The sequence below is a fragment of the Cyrtonyx montezumae genome, unplaced genomic scaffold, assembly GCF_038088225.1.
Source record: "Cyrtonyx montezumae isolate F1298 unplaced genomic scaffold, pur_monq_1.0 scaffold_3, whole genome shotgun sequence".
Classification (NCBI taxonomy): Eukaryota; Metazoa; Chordata; class Aves; order Galliformes; family Odontophoridae; genus Cyrtonyx; species Cyrtonyx montezumae.
In genome coordinates, this window is record NW_027072034.1 from 46,707,833 (window position 1) to 46,732,303 (window position 24,471).

General features: G+C 35.9%; 1 protein-coding gene across 3 annotated transcripts in view; it reads left to right on the forward strand.

Moving 5' to 3' along the window:
- CNKSR2 (connector enhancer of kinase suppressor of Ras 2) overlaps positions 1–24,471 on the forward strand; it is a 204,006-nt gene that overhangs the window by 69,823 nt on the left and 109,712 nt on the right. For 2 of the 3 annotated variants that reach the window (XM_065741460.1, XM_065741462.1), the window contains exons 5-7: positions 5,809–5,850; positions 16,729–16,848; positions 23,279–23,338. In XM_065741460.1, the coding sequence (XP_065597532.1) occupies positions 5,809–5,850; positions 16,729–16,848; positions 23,279–23,338 (222 nt within the window). The remainder of the gene's footprint in view (positions 1–5,808; positions 5,851–16,728; positions 16,849–23,278; positions 23,339–24,471) is intronic. The other variant, XM_065741461.1, reaches the window with a different exon arrangement.

Below are 24,471 nucleotides of genomic sequence, written 5' to 3' on the forward strand. Positions count from 1 at the left end.
GCAGGGAGGTTTGGAAGAAACGTGATTTCAGCTTTTCAGCATACTGCACTAGGGCTGGTGGCAAATATCCAGGAGGAGATTCTAAACTGTGAATGTGAACAGAAGGGATGAGAGCTCTGTGACTCATCTGCACAGAAATGATAATTAAAGCAGCATGATTTTTAGGAGGCTGCTGAGCAATAGGGAAAAGGTTGCAGAAGAGGGGAGGGTTAAGGATAGAGCTCCCTGGGCTGTGGCAGGCTGGAGGAGGAACAGCCACGACGGGAGACTTTTGGAGCAGCTCAGCAGGAAGAAACTCAGGGAAAACACCATATCCCACTTATATATTCTGAACAAGTGGATTTATATTATGTTTACAAGCTGTGTAATTTTAGAAAAAAATTACATAGCAGCTGTCAAGCTGCATACCTGTGCAAATGCTGGAATGTTGCAAAGTTTAAGAGCCTTCTATTGTATTTTAGGCAGTGAGATGAGAGAAAGGTGTCTCCTCTTGCTTTGCAGCCCTGCCTTTGTTCCAGACATATATAATTGCTACTGTCCCCAGACCCTTATCTTATTCGTCCAAAGCCCTGCTAAATGTCTTAATATCAAATAGATGATAAAGCATCAGACTAGAAAAGCTGTAAATGTGTCCTGCTCTTAATTCTTTGCCTGTAAGCAGAGGAGAATGTTATCTGCTTTCCAGCTTCTTTTATTTTGGGAGTACTTAAAGGGTTTAGTTGGTTTTTGTAGAGTAGTTTGGAGGGAAAATTTTGAACAGATCTTTATAGCTGCCACTTTGTATTTTATTATTCCAGTAATTACTCGGTTATATCTGTTAATTGCACATTAGGAATTCCCTAACATCCTTCAGTTTTCTAATTTCCTCTCTTACAGGACACAGCAACGTTTTTACCATACAGTCTATATTGTGTTGATCAAGTTTAATGATTCAAAGCTGTCATTGTTTAATCCTGCAATCAGTTGTATTATACTTTCCATGCATTTTCTGTTTTAAGTAGTTGAAGACTAAACTTTTTGCATCTACGTTATCTTGTACCTATTTCAAAATCGTGCTATTGTCTCAGTCCAAAAACAAAAACAATAACCAAATCTACTATGAAGACTGAAGCTTTTGCTGTCTTTGTGTTGGCAAAGCTTCAGGCTTTTATCATAATCATTAAGAACTTTTGTGAAAATATCCAGTGAAGATTCCAGTATACCTCAGTCTTGTCATTCTCTTGCCATAAATAAACTGGGTACAATTCAAGAAAAATGAGCCTTCCTAGAGCCAATGTCACAAATTGGCTGGAGTTAGGGCTTGAGGAGAGTTTCTTGAAGACACTTATTTTGGAAGGTGGGGGAGAAGAAGAGCCTGGGAATCATGATCTGAACATTCTCAAGTTCATTATTTCTTACTCTAAGTAGCAGGACTGACAGACACTGGTATTAAAGGATTCAGTCACAGTTCTAATCAATTTGAGAAGCAAAGGGATTTAAAGGTTGGGTCTGACTTAATTCCAGCCAATGGCTACATTGCTCAAGAGAGATTTTCTACTGAAGGTTTGGCAGTGCATGTGAGCTCGAACTCTCTTTTAGCAGTCATGTAATTCATTATTTTTGTTACAAATAGTGAATTGAAGTTGCATACTTTAAAATACTTTGCGTGACTTCAAAATAATGGTGACAACAATATTATCAGACATCTGCTTTAAAGCAATACACAAAATCAAAATGTTGTCTTATTAAAAAAGACATGGAAAAAAAGTATAAAACTGATCGTGAATAATGCATTTCCCAAGTGATATCACTACTGTTTAAAAAATTATGTTCCTAATCTTGCCTATCTGCGAAAGACTCGTAAAACCTGTACAATACACACACATTGCCTTCATGCAAATTCAGTTGGACTGCTGAGACAAAGATGCAAAGAAGACAATTCTTCTCCATCAGAAGCAGCTCAAAAGCAGCTTTGAAAATGAATGCTCTCACAACAACATCTTGTTCCATTTGACTCTACCTCCATAGCAAGCAACACACAGACTCTTTTGGGCAACACTTTTATGGTTAAATTCACAGGACATTTGTTAGGGCTAAAATGTTACTTGAGAATCAGGAGATACGTTTTTTTGTAATTGGCAACCACGTAATCTGCTTACGTCCAGCTCTGCTTAGGTGATTTCCCTGCCTTGAAAGAAAAAAGAAATTAGGATGACTATGTACATGAATAATTGAGGCATTCTTCTGAATAACAGTGAAATACAATGGAACAACAATTCAGCTCTCTTCAGCATGCTCTTCTAGGAGCACCAAGCCATTTCTGAGTTGTTGCTGAAAGAACAAATACACATCTTTCAGAAGTTCTGCTTGTTCTTAAACATTCTTATTTTCTGAACTAGCATAACTTTATTCTGATGTTAAGTTGTGGAGTTTATAGGAACTTGAAACTGACAAAAAAGAATGCAGTACCAGAGATGCCTGCAGTATGTGGACAAACCAATAATGCAAATTAGGCTGATTATGTTTTCAGGATAGTATTTTACAGCTACCCTGAGAAGTGCTTGACTGTTAATTGCAATGGGTAATTCAATACGATGCTTACTTGGACATATATATACATTATATACATGCAAAAATAGAAGTGTTTTGTTCTGATTTTTATCTCGTAGTTATAGTACTAGAGAAGTGCGTGATCTCTGCACTTGCTTGGCATGCATGAGCAGTAATTTGAGTTGGCATTTCTCTAGACCTCAGTATTTAACATTCTGAATTGAGATTTAATCAACTTCGATGGAAAGAAAAGGACCAAAGAAAATTGTCAGTATAATTAGCTGACCCAGTTCCCCACTTCTGAGATGTTCTCAGATAGTTAAGTTTAAAAACATAGCAATAATAGTAAGAGGAGAAGAAATTAGAAAAATAAAGCATCATAACTATTACAAAAAACCCTCTAATTATTGTATTATGTACAATATACAAATAGAGATTACCTCACATGTGAATCATACTAGCAAAGCTGAGAAACAGTGGGTTGAGATATATATATTTGGAAGCATTGTCAGTCAGTGCTGTTTGTTGGTTAGATGATGAAATAGCCTAACTTTCATTAAATCTTATCAGTGAATATGTATGTTTCAGACAAGGCACACGTAAAAGCAAAACAACTCCTCTTTGCTGTATCTGCATATTTGAGTGCAGGGGTTATCATGGTAATCCTCCACTGAGTAGCAAATTATTATATTGTGTAGGTGGAAAATTTTGCTGTTTTTTTTTTTTTAATATATATATATATGTGTGTGTTTCTTGTTTAATTAAGTAGAAAAAGAAAAAAGATGTTAAACTTGTATATGGTCTGTTTCTTACCATAATTTTGATTTTGGAGTACTGTGTGTAAACTGATTCTTCAGGAATAGTTTAGCTGTGGAAGAAAGAGGTGTTATTGAGGGTGGTATGCTATTAAGGAAAAAAATCATTTCTAATGCATAATTAGTGACTTTTCTCTTTATTGTTCTTAAATGCATTAAACTTTTTCAGTTGAAATGAAATGGGTAGGAAAAAACAATAATTGTGAATAGTGATTTCCAGTAAAAAAAAATCAGTTCATCATACTATACCTAAGAGTTATTTGAAGAGGATGAGCTCAGTTACCCACAACACTTGCTTGAAAATAAAGCGCAAAACTGTGGATTGACTTAAATAATAATAATAAAATAAAAAATCCAGGGAGAAATAAATTTTTGACTGTGAAAGAAAATTATGCACAGGTTTTGCTCTTGGGATCATTGAAAAACAATCTCAGTGCTCGTCTCCAGGGGTGGCTGAGGGAAGTTTAAACAAGCTTTCAACGATACAGAGATCAGCTTGATGAACTTTGTTAGGTTTCTTTGAATCTTAGACTTCAGGATTGCTCTAGGCTGTGCATTCCTGCACATTTTTCTGAGTTCAGGCTTGAATTATGTGTAACGACGTGTCAATTCTTTATGGAAAAGGTATATTTGGAAGTATTTTACCGAAGCATTCCCTCCCTTCTACTTAGCAATTAATTTTTCTCTTGATCGAAGAGAAAGATGTAGCACCAAAAATCAGCTGTCCTACGTGCGGCAAACTCAATTTCTTTTCCAAAACTGTGCATTTGCAGAGAGATGTGTGATGTGGATATAATTTCAGTTTGAAGCTACTTGCACCATTCAGAGTCTGGATGCCTGGGAACTTTTGTACTTGTTTTACTGTTCTTGGTAGTTCTTTACTAGTTCTTGGTAGATTCAGAAATGTTTTTTATTTATACTCTTGGCTTATCAGAAGTCAATGGGTTTTTTAACTTCCTTCATGCCTGTGTAGATTTAGCAGTGTTTCTCCCTTATTCATTTACTTCTTTATTGTAATAAACCTCTATGAAGTCTGGGTTCTTAAATTCTTTCCCTTAGCAGTGAGAATTCTCAAACAGTATCCTCTTTTAAGCTGAATGTTAAATTTATAGTAAACTTTTCATTACAAATGAAATAATTAGACATGTGCTCAGAAGCACTTTTATTTTCCTCAATATAAGCGTTACAACCCCCTCTTGCTATTTTTTTTTTTTTTTTGCAAAATGATTCACAAGAAACAATGAGGAACGTAAAATGTATTCAGTTTGAAAACACTACATGTCCTCCCACGTATAACAATGAAAAGTTCATTTTGCTAATAAGATTGCAAATATTTCATTGGTGTCTGCATATAATTAAATGTAAAGGCCACCCAGCCCCAACCCTTGCCGTGGGCAGGGCTGCCCCCCACCAGCTCAGGCTGCTCAGAGCCCCATCCAACCTGGCCTTGAGCTCTTCCAGGGATGGGGCACCACAGCTTCTCATGCCGCAATTGACTATCATCTGAGTAAAGTATTTCTACCTAACATCTAATCTAAATCTTCCCTCTTCTATTTTGACATAATTCCCTCTTGTCCTATTGTTATCAGACCACATAAAAAGTTGGTCTGCCTCCTGCTCATAAGCTTCCCTCAAGTACTGGCCACAGTGAGTTCTCCCCATAGCCTCTCTTCTCCAAGCTAAACTAAGCCCAACTCCCTCAACTTTTCTTCCTTTGTCTACTGATATTGTCACTCTATCAAAGAAGACCACCAAGGTTAGGCACAATCTACCCTTTGTGAAGCTGGCTGTCTCAGATCACCTCCTTATCTCACATATGTCTCCTTCCAGGAAGGATCAGTTCTGTGATCTTCTCAGACACAGATGTGAAGCTCACTTGTCTGTCATTCACTAGCTTTCTTTTTCCCCCTTAAAAATGAGTGGCGTTTCCCTATTTACAGTCACAATGACTTTGCCTGTCAGGCAAGACTTTTAAAGTATGATGGAGAGTAGTACCACAACCACATCAGCCAGTTCCATCAGGATCATGGGATGAATTTTGTGCAGGCGCATAGACTTGTATACATTCAGTCTCATGAGACAGTCTCTAACTTGCTCCACTCTTATCACCTTAGAGGGTGATATTTTGATCCTCTGTCCCCTGACTAGAGGTTTGGAGACATGGAGGAGCGGGAAGCCTTACTGCTAGTGAAGACTGAGGCAAATAACTTGTTGGGTACTTCAGCATTCTCCATGTCTGTTAAAGCCAGTTCTCCTTTTTCATTTATCAGTGGGAGTACATTTTCCTTTGCCTTTGATGCTGGCTTCACACTTTTGTTATATAAATCTTTCCATTGTAGTTGAGATTTTGAAATCTTTTATTTCAGCCCAAAGACCTTTCTATTTTATTTAATTATTTTTAAATATAAATCTAAGAAAGCTGATTGGATCAATCTAACCTGCCCTTTTTGCTTTACTTTTTCAGGATTGCACAGTATATGAAACAGAGAATAAAATTCTTCATGTGGTAAGTAGTTTTTGGATTTTTATTAATAAATGTTCTTGCATTGAACAAATAGGATTCTATCTCTGTGTGTTCTGTACTTTTTCTATGTATTACCAGTGTGATAATGAGCTAGTCTGAGTATGACTGCTGAATATGTGGAAATAAGTGTGAATGGGTAACAATTGCTAGGAAAACCTTGCTTGACACATGAGAAGCCAGGAACTTTATTACAGTTTGTGTTTTAGTCTGGTTCATGTCCATCTGTTATTCATAAAACGTTGTTAGGAAAATAATTTTGAAAAATGTGATTTCCTCTTAGAGAGCTGTTTTCTAGTCTTATATTATATCATATGTATTTGTTAATGACATAGCTTCCTTTATGCATCATTCTTAGGAGTACTGAGCTAGACTAGCAATAAGATTAATACAAAGCTTTTTTGTTGAATTCTCAGCAGAAATAAAATAGTCTATTCCCAGATTTTCTAGTGTTATTTATGACAAATAGAACAACTAAAATTTGAAAACACTTAGACACCAGAAAATAAAATGAGTTGGAAAGGCTCATACTTTTGGGAATGGAGAGATAAAAGTCGGAGAAATCTTGTATGAAAACTACTGAGATGATGTAACACCTAACTTTTAAATGTTAAATTACCTTTTGCATTGTGATGTTAGTTAAGTGAGTATTAAGTTAACCACAACCTTGCTTCTAAAATTTACATGTGGAGTCTTATTTCCTGAGGGTGAAAAATAAAATGACTTAGGTTAATAATGATATTGATAATATTTTACCTTTTGTTGTATTTCACATTTAGGTAAGTTTTGATATCTTATTTTTCGTACAATCTGAATTTAAGGAAGAAAAAATACTTTGTTTTAAAAGATGAGCTTCCCAGTAACATTTGCTACACTTTTTTTATTCACTGCTCCCATATCAAACTCATGGCAAGCTGAATTCCACAAGCTTTTGACACTTTGATTCCACAGTGATGTAGAGTAAAATGTCTCATTATATTTTTAAGTTATACTGACATTTTTCCCCTGTGGGACACAAAGAATTTACATTTTTAGTCAGGCTGACATCATCTTCTTTGCTAGGCTGATTTCTGCAAGCATTTAAGTAATGAAATTTTTAATTGCATAATCTTGGCCAAAAAAAAAAAAGTGCTGTAAGTTTGAAACTATTATATAAAGCCTGTTTTTAAATGCATGCTTGTTTTCTGCTGTAAGAGCCAAGAATTTTGACATCTGATGTATGTACAGTATATATCACTTGCAAATTAGCAAAAACTATTTTAAGGAGAGCTGGCAATGGTTAGAGCTGATGAAGCATCAATTAATATAGTTTTCAAATAAAATTTTGAGGAAACTAAATGATTAATTTAAGATGTGAACGGACCAATCTGAGACAGGTTTCATTACAGTTACTTCAAAAGTAACTGCTAATGATGAAGTTACATTATTTTGCATTATTCAGATACACAGGCGTATTATTTTAATCCTCAGTAACTGCTTTGTGGTAACAGGTAGACGTTTAAGTTATTGTAAAGAGCTTGATTAAATTCTGTGGTTATTGCTTAAAGCTTACAAGGAAACTTGAACAGAACACCATAGTACAGCGTAAAGTTGTCAGTATATATTGTACATAACTTGGGTTGTATCTGATCATGTTGCATTTCATTTGGTGGATGGAATTTCACGAGGCAAAAGCTGACCAATAGCAAACAAGAAAAGAGAAAAATCTCTGACTGAATAATTAAAAGATGAGATTTGAAACCATTCTGTCAATTTGAAAAGAAATACTTTAGAAGTGCAAATGAAAAGATTGATGACAGAGTTGAAAGCAATCACTGTTCCCTCTAATTCTCCTCAGAAGTCAGAAAATGGTGTTGTGGCTTTCACCTATTAGAAAATCAGGGGAGGATCAATCTAAGAGATGTTTTTACAATAGTAACAGAAAAATAGGAGGGGATAAGCCTGATGCTTAGAATTTTAGAGAGAACATGCTTCTTTTATCTCAGTATCAAAGAAAAGAGGACAGTAGTTATCTTATTAGACATCAAAATATTTGAATGCACGTGCACATGGAACAGTAAATGCAGTGCAAACCAGGTTAGAGATGTTCAAGAGAGTGATTAAGAGTTTATATCTCTTTTTACAGACTGTATCCTCAAGGTGAATGTTAATAATAAGGTTCTGTGATATCAAAAGTGTTAATTTTAATAAAAGCGTAGAAAAAATCTTGAATAAGAAACATGGAAAAACTAGCAGAAACTGGGAGGACTTGGACATACAATATACTTTGATTTTTCAAAAGAAATATGACCAAACTGTTGGGAATCCATTTCCTGAGTATGTTACTTATTTGCAAACAACACAAACTCCTGTTGTTATCAGAACCATCTGACTAGCATCACATCCAGCTACTTTTGAATGATAATATACCAAGTTATGGCTGGAGTGAATTACAGAGGAACTTAAGTAAAAAAGTGCATGCTTGTCCTGTATGACTATTGTCATATACTGTGTCCTCTTCTTGACAGAAAATAACAAGGTTCATTCCAAAAATGAAAGGCAATGATTTAAAACTCATTAACAGTTTGTGTAATTAGCCAATTGAAGCCCTTATTGCAAGGTATTTTTCTCACCAAGGACTGAAGTAAAGTTTTAAAAGATCCTTTTTTAGCTAGGTAGCTACAGAAATAAAAATAAATAAAAGACAGATATGTACTCTTATTCTTTAGCACATCAAGAAATTTGTCATTTCACTATCACACTAAAAATAATTTATTTTTGTCCACATCACCTGTCAGTGGTCCTGCCCCTTTTACTTCAGAGCAAGTCAAATGTACCCTTCATTCACATGCTTAAGTGTTATTTTGGGCTCATGTGACATTGTTCAGAGACTGGAATTCTGCAAGCATTCAGCTCTCATTGAGTTGCTGCCCAATTCCCAGCAGAACAAACCTCTGTTGCGCTCACCCAACCTGCCACCAGGGCCAAATCAGGGGTCAAGGTGTGTGGGCACAGCTGAGGCATGTGAGGCATCTATGGATACTGCCAATGTCTGTGAGCCACTCTCTCTTTTCACATTCTTGGAGGCATGGTGAAGTAAGCAACATCTTGTACAACAGGTGAGATACTCAGTTAAATGAAGATTGTTTGACTTTAATTAGGTAGGGCAAAAAGTAGTTGATGTGCTCATATTCTAAGAGCAGTAATTTCTTTTGAATGCCCTCTTTCTTTGAGATAACAGTGTGAGAGTTCATGTGGAGAGACTGCTGAATCACCTTATCCATAGATAGTATGATTCATTGTCAATAAACTTATTTTGAAGTCAACTTTTTGTCAAAGAAATGATACTCTGTGGTGACAGAAATGTATAGATACAGCCTATATTCAAGAAGGAAATAGTTTAGTTTACTCTGTAAGCAAATGGATCTTCAAGTACTTCATACAAGCATTTTGTCTTCCCTCACAATATTTAAGTAGTAAACAAGGCTGTGCTATTTACTTGAATGCATAAAGTGAATATAAAGGTAAAAGGTCTTATGTAAAACAGATGAAATTTTAAGAAGGAGTTAACCAATTCTTTTTTGTTTATTTATTCTAAAAAGAAGTTGCAAGTATTAGTATTTGGGAAAAAAAATGTTTCTCCTTTATTTTTCTGCCCTAGAATAGCAGGTGTGTTAAAACATCTTTAAAGAAATATACCTTTCTTCAATTTATTTTCACTGTTAATTCATTCATAGAAACACTTGGTCTCTGTGCAGTAAGACCACATGGAAATAGTGCACTGGTTTTTGCTCATTAAAATATTGCTGTTTCTGAAATATTCATGAAAACAGAGAAATGCTTAATATTCCTATCACTGCCAATTTCTCAATATGTTTTTTCCAGGCTAACTTTTGCTCAGCAATGCATGCAATAAATAAATAAATAGATGGTAGAAAATGCAATAATTTATTACCAGTGCAAAATAAATATCAGCAGAAAATAATACTGTCAAAAGTTGATGGCAATGTAAAATATTGACTTTAAAGAATAGGTTTATAATATAGTTGGCCAAAATATGAAGTGATAAGCCATGGGTTGTTGTTCACTTTAAAATTGGATATTAGTATACTTCTGCCAATTTGCATCTAGAATCTTTATATTAATTTAACCTGGGATGATTAATTGCATGGGAAACTGAAGCTTAAAAGGTATCAGTTCTGCTTATTTGAGGAGTTAAAGTAATGTTTGCAAAAGTATGAATGGAGCTCTAAAATCTTTCAAATAATAACTCATTGATTCTTTCCAGCAGTTCACGGTTGTGTATGATAGAAGTATCTAGTTCAGTTTAATCAGTGTAAAGCTGTGTATTATTAAAGTGAGACCAAAGCAAGAAGGAATAATTATAGAACGCAGAAGTTGTGCTCCACACAGATTAATAATAAGCATTTACTGAAATTTCAGTTTAATTTTCTTAAAATTATGCTGCTTTTCCAGACAAGGTACTGTTTTTTAAGCTGGAAAACTGTAGAAATTTGAACTACAGAATGAAATTAATATTCAGATATGTAGCAGAAATGCTAAGCCAGTGATTGAGCAACTGGTGGGAAGGCAGGACCAACCCAGGTGAGTTCATAGAATCATAGGGGTTGGAAGGGACATCAAGAGATCATCGAGTCCAACCCCCCTCCAAAGCAGGTTCCCTACACCAGATTGCACAGGTAGGTGTCCAGGCAGGTCTTGAATATCTCCAGAGAAGGAGACTCCACAACACCCCTGTGCAGCCTGTGCCAATGCTCCGTTACCCTCACCGTAAAGAAGTTCTTGCGCACATTCGTGCAGAACCTCCTGTGCTGCAGTTTCTGTCCATTCCCCCTTGTCCTGTCTCCACACAATGTTGAAAAGAGTCTGGCCTCTCCACTTTGTCCCCCACACCTCAGATATTTATAAACCTGGATCAGGTCCCCTCTCAGTCTTCTTTTCTCAAGGCTAAAGAGACCCAGTTCACTCAGCCTTTCTTCATAGGGGAGATCCATGCCCTTCACCATCTTTGTGGTCCTGTGCTGGACTCTTTCCAAGAGATCCCTGTCTTTCTTATACTTGGGAGCCCAGAACTGGACACAGTACTCCAGGTGAGGCCTCACCAGGGCAGAGTAGAGGGGGAGGATCACCTCCCTTGAGGTGAATGCAGTGCACCTGAGTGACCAGAAAGGTTGGAGCCAGGATCCAACCATTTCCAGACCTCATTTAAGGGTTTGCAGTGGAGGCAAGGGTATTTACCCACCAAATTTGAATATTTGTTATAGAGCTATAATTGACTAAGAATGCATTATCAAAGGTACCATTTTGATAGTCTGATTAAAGAAAAAAAAGTAACCACCCATGATTCTATACCTTGCAAACTGAATTCAAGAAAACTCACTCATTCTGTATCCAAAATAAGATTGAGTTTGCTGATTAAACTTCGTGTATCTGCAAATACTGGACTAGACCTGTGTGGTTCCAAGATTGTTGCAATTACTGGGGTATTCCCTAGAGTACCAGGAATGTTTTGGACCAGTATTGATTAATAATTATTCTGTTTGTCTTAATCAAACTAGACTTTATTCTGAACATTCACATAGTGTGTTGCTTTATCTTAAGCTGTAATTAAGCCTCTTTTTTTTTCTGAAATGTTAAACTTAACGTCACAAAGGCACTTTTTCTGACTTTTGCCTTGAATTTCTATGTGTCTCATTGCGTCCCATCCCTTATCTGAATGTTGTAGATAAGATTACACATGGAAGAGGCTGGCGCTTTTCTTGCCCTCAGCCCTGGGAATGTGTTTAAGCCAGGGTGCTTCCATGCTGTTACCATTTGACAGGATAGATATAAGCTTGGTCACTAGCCTGGATAAAATCAAATACAGGAACTCTGTCTGCTTCACTAGAAGTATTTGGTGACCCTAGAATTCCTAAATGAACAAATAATGAATGAATGGCTTGTTGAGGAAGAAAGCCTGTGAAGGTTTTTAAAGCTTGCTGTGCCCATAATTGTACCAACAGTACAGCAGAAGATGGACACAATTTTGCTAGTGCAGAGTGAATTAGCCACATAGAATTGGAAAAGATGTAAATAAAAATTAGTCACCATGTTGTCCTCATTCTCGTAGCTGAAAGGAAGAATTGTAAGAAAATGGTTAGAAGTATGCTGCAATCAAAAAACATACGTAGAGACAAATATGGTTTTCAAGTAGTTATCTACGAAGTGGAGGAAAACATTTCTTATTGAATTTCTGTCACAGTTATATGCTTTTTAGTGATATTTTTCCTCCCCTTTTGAATCATTTAGCTTTGCACATAGAGACTGTGTTATAGCTATAATATGCAATTATAAGTTTGTTACTGAATAAAGCAGAGAATTTATTACTAATGTGAAGTGATGAGTTATTGCAAGAGAAAACTGAAGCCATTACTGTAAGGCTTATAGTGAGACTAAGGTTTGTGTAACAAAAGGTGAAAACATAATCATCTGCTGATTTCTCTCAGTTAATCTTTTGTAAATAGTTTTTGCTGTTCTCTATTTTGGCTTTGCCAAAACATTTTCCTTTGTTCAGGTGTCTTACATGCTGAAAGCTAAGTGCAGCTTGAGAAAGGTGAGGAATTTCTAAATGCCTGCTGCTGTTTACAGAAGCAATTGAATGCTCATTTTCCTCTGCATTACTTTTAGGTTTGTTTCTCCAAAAGTATAAGTGCAGCATGTTGATGCGTGGAGATTCTTCCTTAAAAAAGTTTTCCTTAGTGGATTCCATTGCATATTGGAGAATAGCTACCCCTCTCTTTTTCTGGAATATGTCTGTATAAGTTGCTTAAATGTGTATAGTTTTTGGCTTTACCACTGAATCTGCATTGCTCGCATAAAGCTGTCTCTTAGAACTGTATCTTATTTATTGAGAAAGTTTATTCTTTTATCTTCGTTACAAGCAGTATGAGTCGTACCTGTATTTTGACAAGGATAATGAGTGGCAGGCATACCTATATAATCTAATATTCAGCTGTTTCTTCTGCATTATTAAATTGTGATATCTGAGTTGCTGACTAATTGAGTTTGGAAGGGACCTCTGTGTCCATCTGGTCCAACCCCTGCTCAGGCAATGACGTCCAAAGCAGAGTGCCAGAACCACATCCACAGGTGTCTTCCAATCTCTAAGGTGAAGATGCTTCAGCCTCTGGGCAGCCTTTGCTGGTGCTCCATTACTTGCAAAGCACAGGAATACTGCTGGTTTTCAGGGGGTCAGTCTGAGTCCTTCTGGATGGCAGCAAGATTCTATATATTCTATAAGTTTCTGAGACAGTTTCCCCTTGTTCTTCCTTTCATTATGTCTTGCTGAGAAGCATATTTTCTTTGCTGGAGTCAGAAAGTGGCAAACAGAAAAGTGCTGGATTAATTTGGGTAACATTATTTTCTTTATCCTTACAAAGTACTAATAGGATGTCCAACTCAACGCTGAAGAGCAGCTATAGCCACCAAATCAATTTAGTATATTTTCAAATCTGTTAGCTACTGAAGTCAAGTATTTTTAAATCATACTGCAGTAGGGAAACAACAGTTACAAAAGTATTATCTAGCATTCTGATCCTATTAACAATGGTTTCATTATCAGAATTCTAGTTTTCCAAAGAAACAAAAGCTAACACTTTAGAGAAAAATGTGAGTAGTGCTGACATCAGATTTTAGTGCAACACAAGCACTTCCCTGTGATACAGCTTGTGCTGAATAGTTAAGCTGAAAAGTATTGTCTTCTTGTGTGGTTTGGAACAAATTAAGCAACAAATGTGTGCTGTTGATGCAGTTTTCTTCCACTCAAATTAATTCAGTAGTATATATGCAAAATATGTCAATCCATTTATTTCAATCAAATAAAATATCATTAATTAAAAAAAACCAAACAACAACACGTCTCTCACCCACGTAATTTGATCCATTCACATCTGCCAAAGTAAAAGCTCCAGTGAGATCTGGGAAGCTTTGAATGTAGTTCTAGACTTAGACAGAAGTTGCTTGAGTAAGCTCCCAAACAACGTAAGTGGAACAAATCTGATGAGCCATTGTGAAGAACTATAGAACTATATTGTGAAGGGCTATAGAGAAGTCAAAGGTGATTGAATTTGGAACTAGCTAAATATAGTAACAGGTTTTCTCCATTAAGTTAATATTGTTCCTCTGTCTTGCCAGCATCTTTGGTATGGATGTTCTCGACTCTCTGGATAGGTTCAAGATGATCAGGGACAACTTGTCCTTTTCCATGAAGAGTTCATTGAACTCATAACTGGGAAGGAGAACTCTCTGTATGCTATATTATACTGATCAGCACCTTATTAAGCCTTGGCCAATTAAGTTAACAACAGTAATTTAGGCAGGAACCAGACTTCAACTACAACCAGACCTGCAATTATTTTTTTTTCCTAGTAAGTGTAAAATTTTGTTATAAATTAACATATATGTACTGTTCAAATGTATTCCAGGTCCTTCTAAGCTTAGATACTTTGCTTGGGTTGAAAGGAAAAACAAAGCAACCAATCAAGAACAAAATGACCATAAATAAGATACTTCTGAAAGCAAGAACAAGGAAAAATGCATAGTTTCAGCAGTACCATCCTCTGGTCATGTTTTCAGTGACACCCCCTGTACTTTCAGTAAGAAGAGGACAGCTACTGCATACAATAGTAATCCTTGTTGTCTGTGTTCTGGGCATGCTCAGAGGTCTGGAAAAGTTGCCCTTCATAGAAGCTCAGTAGACACTTGTTCTTACTTACTGTTTAGCTGTAGACTGCTTAACCAAAGGTGTTTGAATATATAGTAGTTAAGAGAGACTTGTCAGAATACCCATAGAATCTTACATTGGCAGACTTTTATGCTTTCAGAAGAAAATGAGTTCCTGGATATTTGCTTATGTCAGCTAGAAGTCTTGGATTGTTAGGTAAAACCCAAACACATTTTCTAATTTTTTTTTTCTTATGACTATAAATTGTTGGAACGAGAAAACAGAAAATACATACTACTCCTTTTGGCAAATATTCACACCACCTTATTTGCATCCACATTCCATAAACTTAGTTTTTAAAGTGATTAATAGGAAGAGTAGGTAGTGAAAGCAAGTCTAAATGTACATGAGAAGATCAGTTTAAATCAGTAAAAAATAATTCATAAGATTAGACCTCTTCATTTTTCATGTGAGGGGCCGAGTCCTCAAAAGTTTCTAAATGGGATTTTTCAGTATGTTTTGATGCAATCACAAAGGACTTGAAAATAACGTTCCTGTATTGTATTAAAAAAAAATTAAAAAGTCAATAAAAACAAAAACCTCAGTTTTCGTATGTTATGGAATTTTATGTTATTTTTGTTTTTGTAAATTTCAGCTCAAACCAGTTTTCTTTTATCCAAGAAGTCTTAAAAAATGAGTCTTGTGGTCAAGTTGGTCTTTATCACTTTTTAAATTCTTTCTAGCTCAGGAAAAACACTAAGCCTTGAATTTATTTTTTCATTAACAATGGTGCAACATGAAATACAGACAAAGCAGAAGCGATTTGTGTTTATGTATATGTCTGTGTTTGAAAGTAATATTATGTCTGGAAGAAGGTCACATTGGTAATTTAAGCTTCGTTATGTTTTCCATTTGATTTTGTTTATTCATTCTTTCACATCACTGTTGAATAAAGTAATCCATCTATACAATTACAAATTTTCCAACTGATTGTCAAGTTTGAGAAGAAAACTTCAATGTGATGGTCTGCAACAGGATTAAGTTTCCACCATCACTGCATATATATATTTTCTTTTTCTTTTCTTTCTCTGTAAGGTATTTACGGTTTGGCACTTAGAATTATGAGGGTCACATGTCAATGGAGATTACGACTAGTTTTATATCCTATTACTATAGCATTGTTGTAGATGCCTGTACCTTAAAAAGTATACTTTTCAATCATGGAGAAGTAGTTGGTGCAGTAGTTGGGTGTAGATGGGTTTCAGTCATTTGAAGGGATGGGTTAAATTTAATCTTTTGAATATGAGGGCAATTAAGCTGCCTCTTATCTGGTTTTGCTGATACCTGCAGTTATGGGACCAGAAGAACATTCTAATCCCTAAATTCTTGGACAAAACACACTGAAACCTGAACTGAGAAATTGGTTTTAGCTGCAGAAAGGGAATTCCACATAAAACATTGAAGCTCGCAAAATTGCTTGCTTACAGAAACATGAGAGAATGCTAGCAAATAATTTATCACAGCTTCCCTGCCTCTGACAAGAGGGAGTTTGAGATGAGAAAATAGAAAGTACACATTTCACAGCTCCAGCCCCTTTAGAATCTTTTTTGTTTTTATCTTGCTGTAAGGAAGCTGCCAAGGATAACAGGTTTAAGAATTATCCCATCATGAAATGGTTATTTATTGTTATCTTCATGCCTACAATAGTAAATCATACTTGGCACCAGCAGAACATGAGAAACTTAGTCCAAAGTCAATTAGCATGTTTTATGAGTACAAAATAAACTTCAGAGTTAATGGGAGTTGCCCATCGATGTTAAGAGCCTGATTGTCATCTGTGCTGAATGTCTGCAATTTCAACTGAAATTAATGGGGCCCAGAGGTACTTAATAGCTTTGCAAAATACGTGAGGAGTGAGGGGCTTGGAGATCTCCATGCACTCCCTGTCTGCCTGGGCACAGCACAGAGATATTCACCTCACTCTCAGAGAGCATAGGAGCAGTCCACATGGTCTGTTTGTCTTTACTGAGAAGCAAGAGTATTTGCCTTCTTTTCTTCCCTGATCTGATGTACTTTTAAAATGTGATGTTTCAAGTTATAAGTTGATATTTAAGTAGTTAGTAATGGTATATTTATTACGACATTTTATTTTCTTCCCTTAGTGTAAAACTCTCTCTGGCGTCTGTGATCACATCATCTCGCTCTCTTCTGATCCCCTGGTTTCCCAGTCAGCCCACCTTGAAGTGATCCAGCTTACAAACATCAAGCCAAGTGAAGGGCTGGTAAGAAGTACGCAGTTAATCAAACATCATCAGGATAAAGAAGTGAATTTTATTTAAATAAGTTGTATATATGGAAATGAATCAGACTTTTCAGCCTCTTTTTTTTCCAAGCCTGAAAATAGTTTGATTTCTCATGCAGCTGGACCGGTAGGGAAGTATTTCGTATGGTTGACCAATGTATGCAAAAACTTAGTGATCAGGAAGAAATGAACAAAGAGTTCTTGCCATTTATACCAGCTTCTAAGAAATGGTTCAGATTGTTCTAGCATCAGTAAGTCTGAAGGGATTTAAATTACTACGATCAACTCAACCAAGAAGTTAGCGTGGGTTTATGCACAAAAACTGTCAAATTCTGGAATATGCTTCATAGTGTGTCAGGGATATAAAGCTGTTTTGCAAGTTATCCAGGGGCTGTGCAGCACTGCTGAGAAGTAGCTTATTGAATTTTATTGCAAGAACTCTGCATGCTTAATCAGGTGGTAGTAAAGGCTCAGTGCAGCTAGCTTGTTTGCTGCTCAGGAGTTGACCACTGATCTTTTGTTTGTTCTGTCCAATACTCACTGCATGAAGAACACAACAGATAACAATTACATCTGTACTCCTTTGCATCACTACTAATCTCTTCCCACAGTCCTTGGAGAAAGCAGGTGTTTAGGGTACAGTTAACCATTTTGTGCCTAATGAAATAACTTCTGCAGCTTATGCCCAAGTTTATTCTCAGTCCATTTACTTAAATGAATGAAATATGAAATCACTGCTGTGCTCTTCCCTGCAGTAGGTTTCTAAAGTTGTTGTTTGGATGGTATATATTTGGAGATCATTCTAGCCTGTGAGTTTGTTGTTGTTGGGTCTTTTTCTTTTTCCTTTTTTCCTTTTTTCCTTTTTTCCTTTTTTCTTTTTCGTTTTTCCTTTTTTTTTCCTTTTCCTTTTCATGCCAAGGTATTTAGGTTGATTATACACTAAGCTAATTTTCCACTCTTCTGGTAACTTGTGATTATAGTATAAGTAAAAAGCACTTTTGGATATGTACATATTGCCTCATACTCTTTTTCTGGTCTACTATTTGTTTTCTCTCCTACCACTGGCTATTCTTTTCTTTCTGAACTCATTTCAGACCGTTCCTCCAGGATTTCAACTTTCTATGGACTCCCTTTCTCTCTTTTCTCCTGTAATGTTCTCACTCTTCTGCCAGCTCACTGCAGTCAAACTTTCTAAATCTTATCTTCCATTGTAGTGAAGAAATGTTTTTCCCCCTTCTCTCAGCCACCTCTTTTGGAGTTCTGCCCAATTTTATCTTTTCCTTATTTTTTTGCTGTTCTGCCTCATGACTGTTTTGTTATTGTGGTGTTTTTTGTTTTTGTTTTTCCTCATTTACGCCTTTCCATAGGGTAGTGATATCCCCAGTTACTGAAAAATAACAAGTCCAGTATTTTTTTATAAATAAGGATATGTTTCATGGGTCTATTCCTGCTTACTAGGTGAGATAGATAATCTCTTCCCCTTCTGTGCCTCTGTTCTCTACCCTCTGTCTGTCTTGTCTGCTTAAACTGGTAATCTTGAGGTGTACTTTTTTTTAAATAAATGTTTGTGAATGAGCTGAACAAGGTCTTGATACTGACATCACTGTCATTTAAAACAACTGTGTGTATTAAAGAAAAAAAAGAAAAATACCTATTATGCCATGTACAAGCTTTAGAAGAGCGCAGACCTGCTTTGAGAGTGAACTCTTTCCTTTTGTCTTACCCTATATGCGGCTCGTCTCTTGCCTTATGTTGTGCTGGCTTCCTTAGACTGTGAGCTCTCCAGAGCAGGAAACAAAAACTACACATTTTTGCTCTAAAAGATGCATATTGTACCTTTCTATTTCTTACAGACTCACTAACAGTCATCTTTGTCAGGTTGTTCTTGGGGCTTTGAACGAAAGATTTGTTTCTAGGCTGCTGAGATTTTAATTCATTTAACTAATATCTTCCAGTTGACTGAGTACTCTGTCATTTTAAGAAGGTAAAGGTGGAGTCTGGACTTCTAATAGCATCTGCATATCACAAGCAGGATGAATATGAAGCTCAATAACTTCTGGACCTTCTTCCAGGATTCATGCAATGTTGGTGATGGAAAATGGATTATTGTCAACTTTCTTCTATGTTTTGGACTCTCATGACAGTTCTATGCTGGCTTTATGGCTCACTAAATAAAATCTATAAAGATGGAAAGACTTCAAGAAAGAACTAGAGTATGGATGACTGTTGACTTGGAGGATGTTTTGTCATCTAGCATAAATGGCACATTTAAAATATTTTGAATTCAATATCTAAGAAGAGGGAATAGGTCAGGGAAAGAAAGAGAAAAGAAGAAAAAGAAATGCAAAATTTGGAAAACAGTGCTATTTCTCTAAACTCATGGCAAATATATGGTGGAATTGAGAAAATGATTGGTGATTTTACAACATAAAAGAGATATACTGGTAGTGTTGCTATTTTAATCAACACATACAATTCCTTTACTATGTTGGAACTTTTTTTGTGGAAGCATAATTATCATAAGGAAGAGAAATATGATACATGCAGTGTCTTATTAAAATTAGAAATCAGTTATTAGAAAATGAACTTAATCTGGGAAGGATGTTCTTTGGATGTGACACAGAAGTTCTGGTGTACTGGGTAAAGCTTGAGTGAAACATCATGGGTGAGTTTCAGTATTGCTTTTTATCTTTTTTTTCCCCCCCTCTTTCTTCTTTATCTCTAGTCTACCCACATGAAGGACTGCACACATGTTCATGAGTGGGTGTTGCTGCAGAAAGAGATGCATCCTGCAGTGGTTGTAAAGTAAGACTGAAAGGGGATTGATCTGTCAGAACAGAAAATTCTAAAAATTTTTCCATCTGTATCACTAACTAGAATCCAGTTTTATGTGTTTTTCTCATATTGATTCTATCTAAGCTAGCCAGTGTTGTTTCTTTTTATAATATCATTTACCAGGAAACAAAATTTTGTTTCTTTGCTAAACAAAAATATTTAAGATACTACACAACTACTGTTAGACAAAAAGCAAATTACTAAGTTATGGATACAACTTTTCTTTGTGAGATTTTTCCTCAATTGTGCCTTTTTTTTTTTTTTGCACTGTTTTTTTTTTTTTTTCTTTTTTGTAATATAGAACAGAATACCAGAGAACTGTGGCATACATTATTTTTAATTTCTCCTGGTTAAATTTGGTTTTCTGCTTAGTCAGTTAATGTATGTGATAGCAAACCTAGTCAGTTCTGTGATGTGACTCCAAGTTCAAGCTATTCATGTAACTTGCTGGATTCAGAAATGCAAATGTGAATATAGCAGAATATTAGACTCATTGGTCTTGGTTCCTCTTGGCTTGCTAAAGCAAATACGAAGTGAGCCTGCTATGAGAAAATGCAAGTTATAGGTAGAGAAGGACAGTTGGTCAAAGGTGAACTGGAGAATGTATATTTAGGAAATATAATGTACTACTAATTTGTGATACCTCACTTATTTGCCTTGAAATGTTGGAGGAGATGGGGAAAAATAGCTGTGAATATGGTTCTGAGAACTGTGTGGATTTTGTTCTTACTAATCCTTCCTGAGCTCTGGGGCTGCGTTGAGACACTCATGTCTCCTTTTGAGCTATGTTTTGCACTTTTGGAGCACAATTTTGGCTAAAGAGGCAAATGCAACTTCAGGGAACTGCATCAAGATGTCATCAGGGAGAAAGAGTGAAAATTCGATTACATACATGAAAAATGGAATTAGTGTTGCAATGTATTTTCCATCCAATATTACATAAATTATGTTAAATGTATAGCAGATTCTGTTCTCGTGGGTTTTTTTCTTTCAAACAACAACAACAACAAAACCTCCAAGATCTCTTTGCAACACCCGAATTCAATAATAGTTTACACTAAGATAAACTGTATTAATTGGTTTGAAACTAGATTGTTATAATCAGTTATGGGTAGAAATCTGTGATGTATTGAAGTTACCTGTCTTTAATATCAACATTTGTTCTTGATTATTCCAGGACTGTTTGCTGTATGGTTATCTTAGTCATATTAAACTTGTTATTTTTCCTTTTACAAGAATCCCCTAGATTAAAGAAGTGCATAGGTTATTTGCCATTATCTTTGGATCTGTAAGCTGTGAATCTGCCAATTTGTTTTAGAGGAATTAATGGTACACATTGATCATTGAGAGTCCTGTTGATACTATGCAGCCACAAGGAGGCAGAGAGGAAAAACTGTAAATGTTTTTGATTTTCTTATTTCAATTTCAGATGAAACAATGTACCCTATCTCTTCTCTGTACCATTTCTGATATATGATTAACTTAGAACAAGCAGTGGGGAATATGTGTAGAGGGGTAGCTCATCTTCCACTGCATTTGGTTTAGAAATGGTGAAATGTTACTTCTCCCCATTTAAAAGCTGTTTTGTAAACAGAGTTTTCTCTTTCAAATAATGTGGCACAGTATCAATGTAACATTTCTTCTTAACTTTGCATGTGTGGAATTTGGTTTATTATGGCTATCCTCAATCTGACATGGTCTGTGTCTTGATTTTACCCTTTAAAGAAAAAAATTAAAATCTCCTCTTTTTCTTCTTGAAGTCCTTTTAAATTTCTAGGAAAGATTAGGTTGGATGCAAAGTTCACTCCATCACAGTAGCATAATTAGATGACCTTACCATCCTTCAGAATAATGCATGAATGCTTTTACCTTGATGCTTAACTTGAAAGTAGTGACTTACTGTCAGTAAAAACGATATCATGAATTCCTTTAGATATTGTTCTGTGTGAACCTGACTCATAATTCCTGCTGCCACTGTGGCTTCAACTCTTGCCATGTTGCAGGTTGTCTGATCAGGTCCCTTAGATCCCAATCTTAAGATTTATTCATGATGGGTTTTTTTGGGGGTAGCGATCAGAAACGAGAAAACAAAAAAACAAAAACCACCACACCCTATATCTCAGCCTCTGTGTGACTCATTACTCTGACTTTGAAATCTGTATATTAGAGTTTCCCTACCTCACAGGGGTGTTGTGAGGATGAATGTATAAGAGATTTCCCTACTATATTTGGTATAACTGAGTTAAGCAGGAAACTATGTGCATGCAGGCAATCAATGGAGTGTTATTTAAGGTGGAAAGAGGAGCTAAAATATGACATAATGTTAGAGGGTTCCTATCTGTGTGAGAGAACAGATCCTTTCTTTGTGTTCTTCCAGCTGTGGCAGCCCAATATAACAACTCGATTTGATGCCATTATTGCCACACAGAATCATTAAGGTTGGAAAAGACTTCTAAGATCATCTAGTCCAGCCATCCACCTACTCCCAGTGCTACTCAATAATCATGTCTCTTAGTACCTGGGCATCCTGGGCATCCCTGGGCAACCTGTTCTAGTACTTCACCACTCTTTCAGGGAAGGAGTTTTCCCTAATATTGTGGAGAGCAAAATTAAAGTTAGTTTTGAGCCCTGCCTCCAGAGAAACACATTGTATTTTTTTTTCACTTGTGATGTCACCACTTTAGGTAGGGAATACTTCCTCTTCCCCACCACCAAAATATTTGTGAATTCTGGTCCCTAATGAGATTGGTTCAATTATTTGCCTCTTTACCATAAGTCACTTGTATATGCACCCTATTCATCAACTAGAATATGTTTCTTTGAAGCATTCTGACTAGGAGGAGAAAAAGAAGGTGATGTAGATATAAGATTTACTTGAGTGCTCAGTATTATCTTGCTTTTTCTGAAGTAGATAGGGAAAGAGAACTTCCTCATATGGCTAAATGTGCAATGTATGTCAGTTCTCCTTTTTCATTCTTTTAATATTTTAATGGTTGCTATCAAAATGTTCTAATTTTAACTTGATCAAAAAACAGGTTTGAGGTACTGTCCCAAAGTACCTATGCAGTGACTCATAGTTGTTCATAAGCTATCCCTTTGTTTCCATAGCTTATGAAAGAAGTTGCAGCACTAACTAAGTTGTAGCTTGTCATAATTTAGTTTTATAGTTGAACTGCTCACTGAGCTGACTGTGGCAGTCAGAGTGTCTTAGATCCATTTTGTCAGCATGCTTCACAGCATTGGTTATCAGTTTGAATGGTATGTTCGCATGGACTAGACTGCAGTCTTCTGTAGCTTTTGAAGCTAAAGAAAGCTGTGAAGTATTTATGGACATGACAGTGGTAATTTTAGGCTGTTCTTGCTAATTAGGGCTGGAATCATTTGAACTGTTGTTCTATATGTGAAAGAGAGCCCCATCCTACCTAAATACAATCTCCTTGTGACCTATCCTAAAAATCCACAAAATATGGGGAAACAAAAAAAGGCATTTCTTGTAGAGATATGCAAGTTATGTTTGGATGGTGATCTTTTGTGAAACACTTTAAAAATTCTTTCCCATGATGTCTTTTTCTTAGGGTATGTACATTAAGTCAACATATGATGGTCTCCATGTAATTACTGGAACAACAGAAAATGTAAGTATTGTTAATGCTGTATGTACAGGCCTGGAAGCTGTTTTGACACTACTTGTGGTTTATGCTTTACCTTTGCCGTAGACTACATTTTGCTTGTGAAAATGTGCTAGTTGGCTGTTGAGGACCGATAGCATGTTGGACAACCAAAATGCTTTTGTTTGTTTATCTTGGAATTCAAACAGTTCTTCCAGCTGAGAACCAGGAGAATCAGTCTTGATTTGTTCTCGTATGACACCTAAAGTGATTCATTTGATCAAAATAGGAGGTTGTTATCTTGGAGTTTCCTTGCTCTGTAAAAAAAAAAAAAAAAAAAAAAAAGTAAATTTTTGTGTAGACTGATATTAGATTTTGCTGAAGTATTAGAAAAGTATCTTTTATATTTTACACATGTCAAGCTTTATTTTGTAATAAACAAGTGCATGGAAGTGAGGACATCCCTCAGTGTTGACAAGTAAACACGTTTCTGCATGAACTGAGCAGCACCTATAGAAAGGAATGTTTATTACTGGTTTACTAATTCTCCCTGAAAGTATTAAACAGCAAGCAAAACACAACAGATCAAATTTCAACTTCTGAAATACAGCACCCCTTTTTTGTTTACTACATATAGAGTACTAGCTTGCTGTCAAGGCCTGAGCAATTACAAAAAAATATACATTGCAAACTTCAGTAGACACAGAACAATCTATTTAACAATTCTGAAATGTTTCAGATTTTTTTTTCAAAATTTCTTTCTTCTTTTCTTCTTTTTGCATCTTAAGAAAATCTTATTTTCTTAAGATAAAGCTGACAGAAATGTTTGTTTTATTCTGTTACTGTCATATTATGGAACTACCTACGTGATATTTACAGCTGCTGCATCTGTTCTTTAGTGAGATTCTGTTTAAATCTGAACAAGATAGGAACACTGTTCTATCCCTTCACAGAAATTGCCATGATATAGCCCTTCTTTTTTCTTTTGTTATGAGCAGGATATTCATGCGTTGTACTCAATAAATGATATCTCTTGTAGGACTTCTGTCTCAGAATGCTGCCTGTCTTAGTATAAGGAAAGCTCTTGGAAATTCACCTTTGAAATAAAAATTCTAGGTACTCATATCTAAAGCTCCAAATATCATCAGTAAATTTATCAA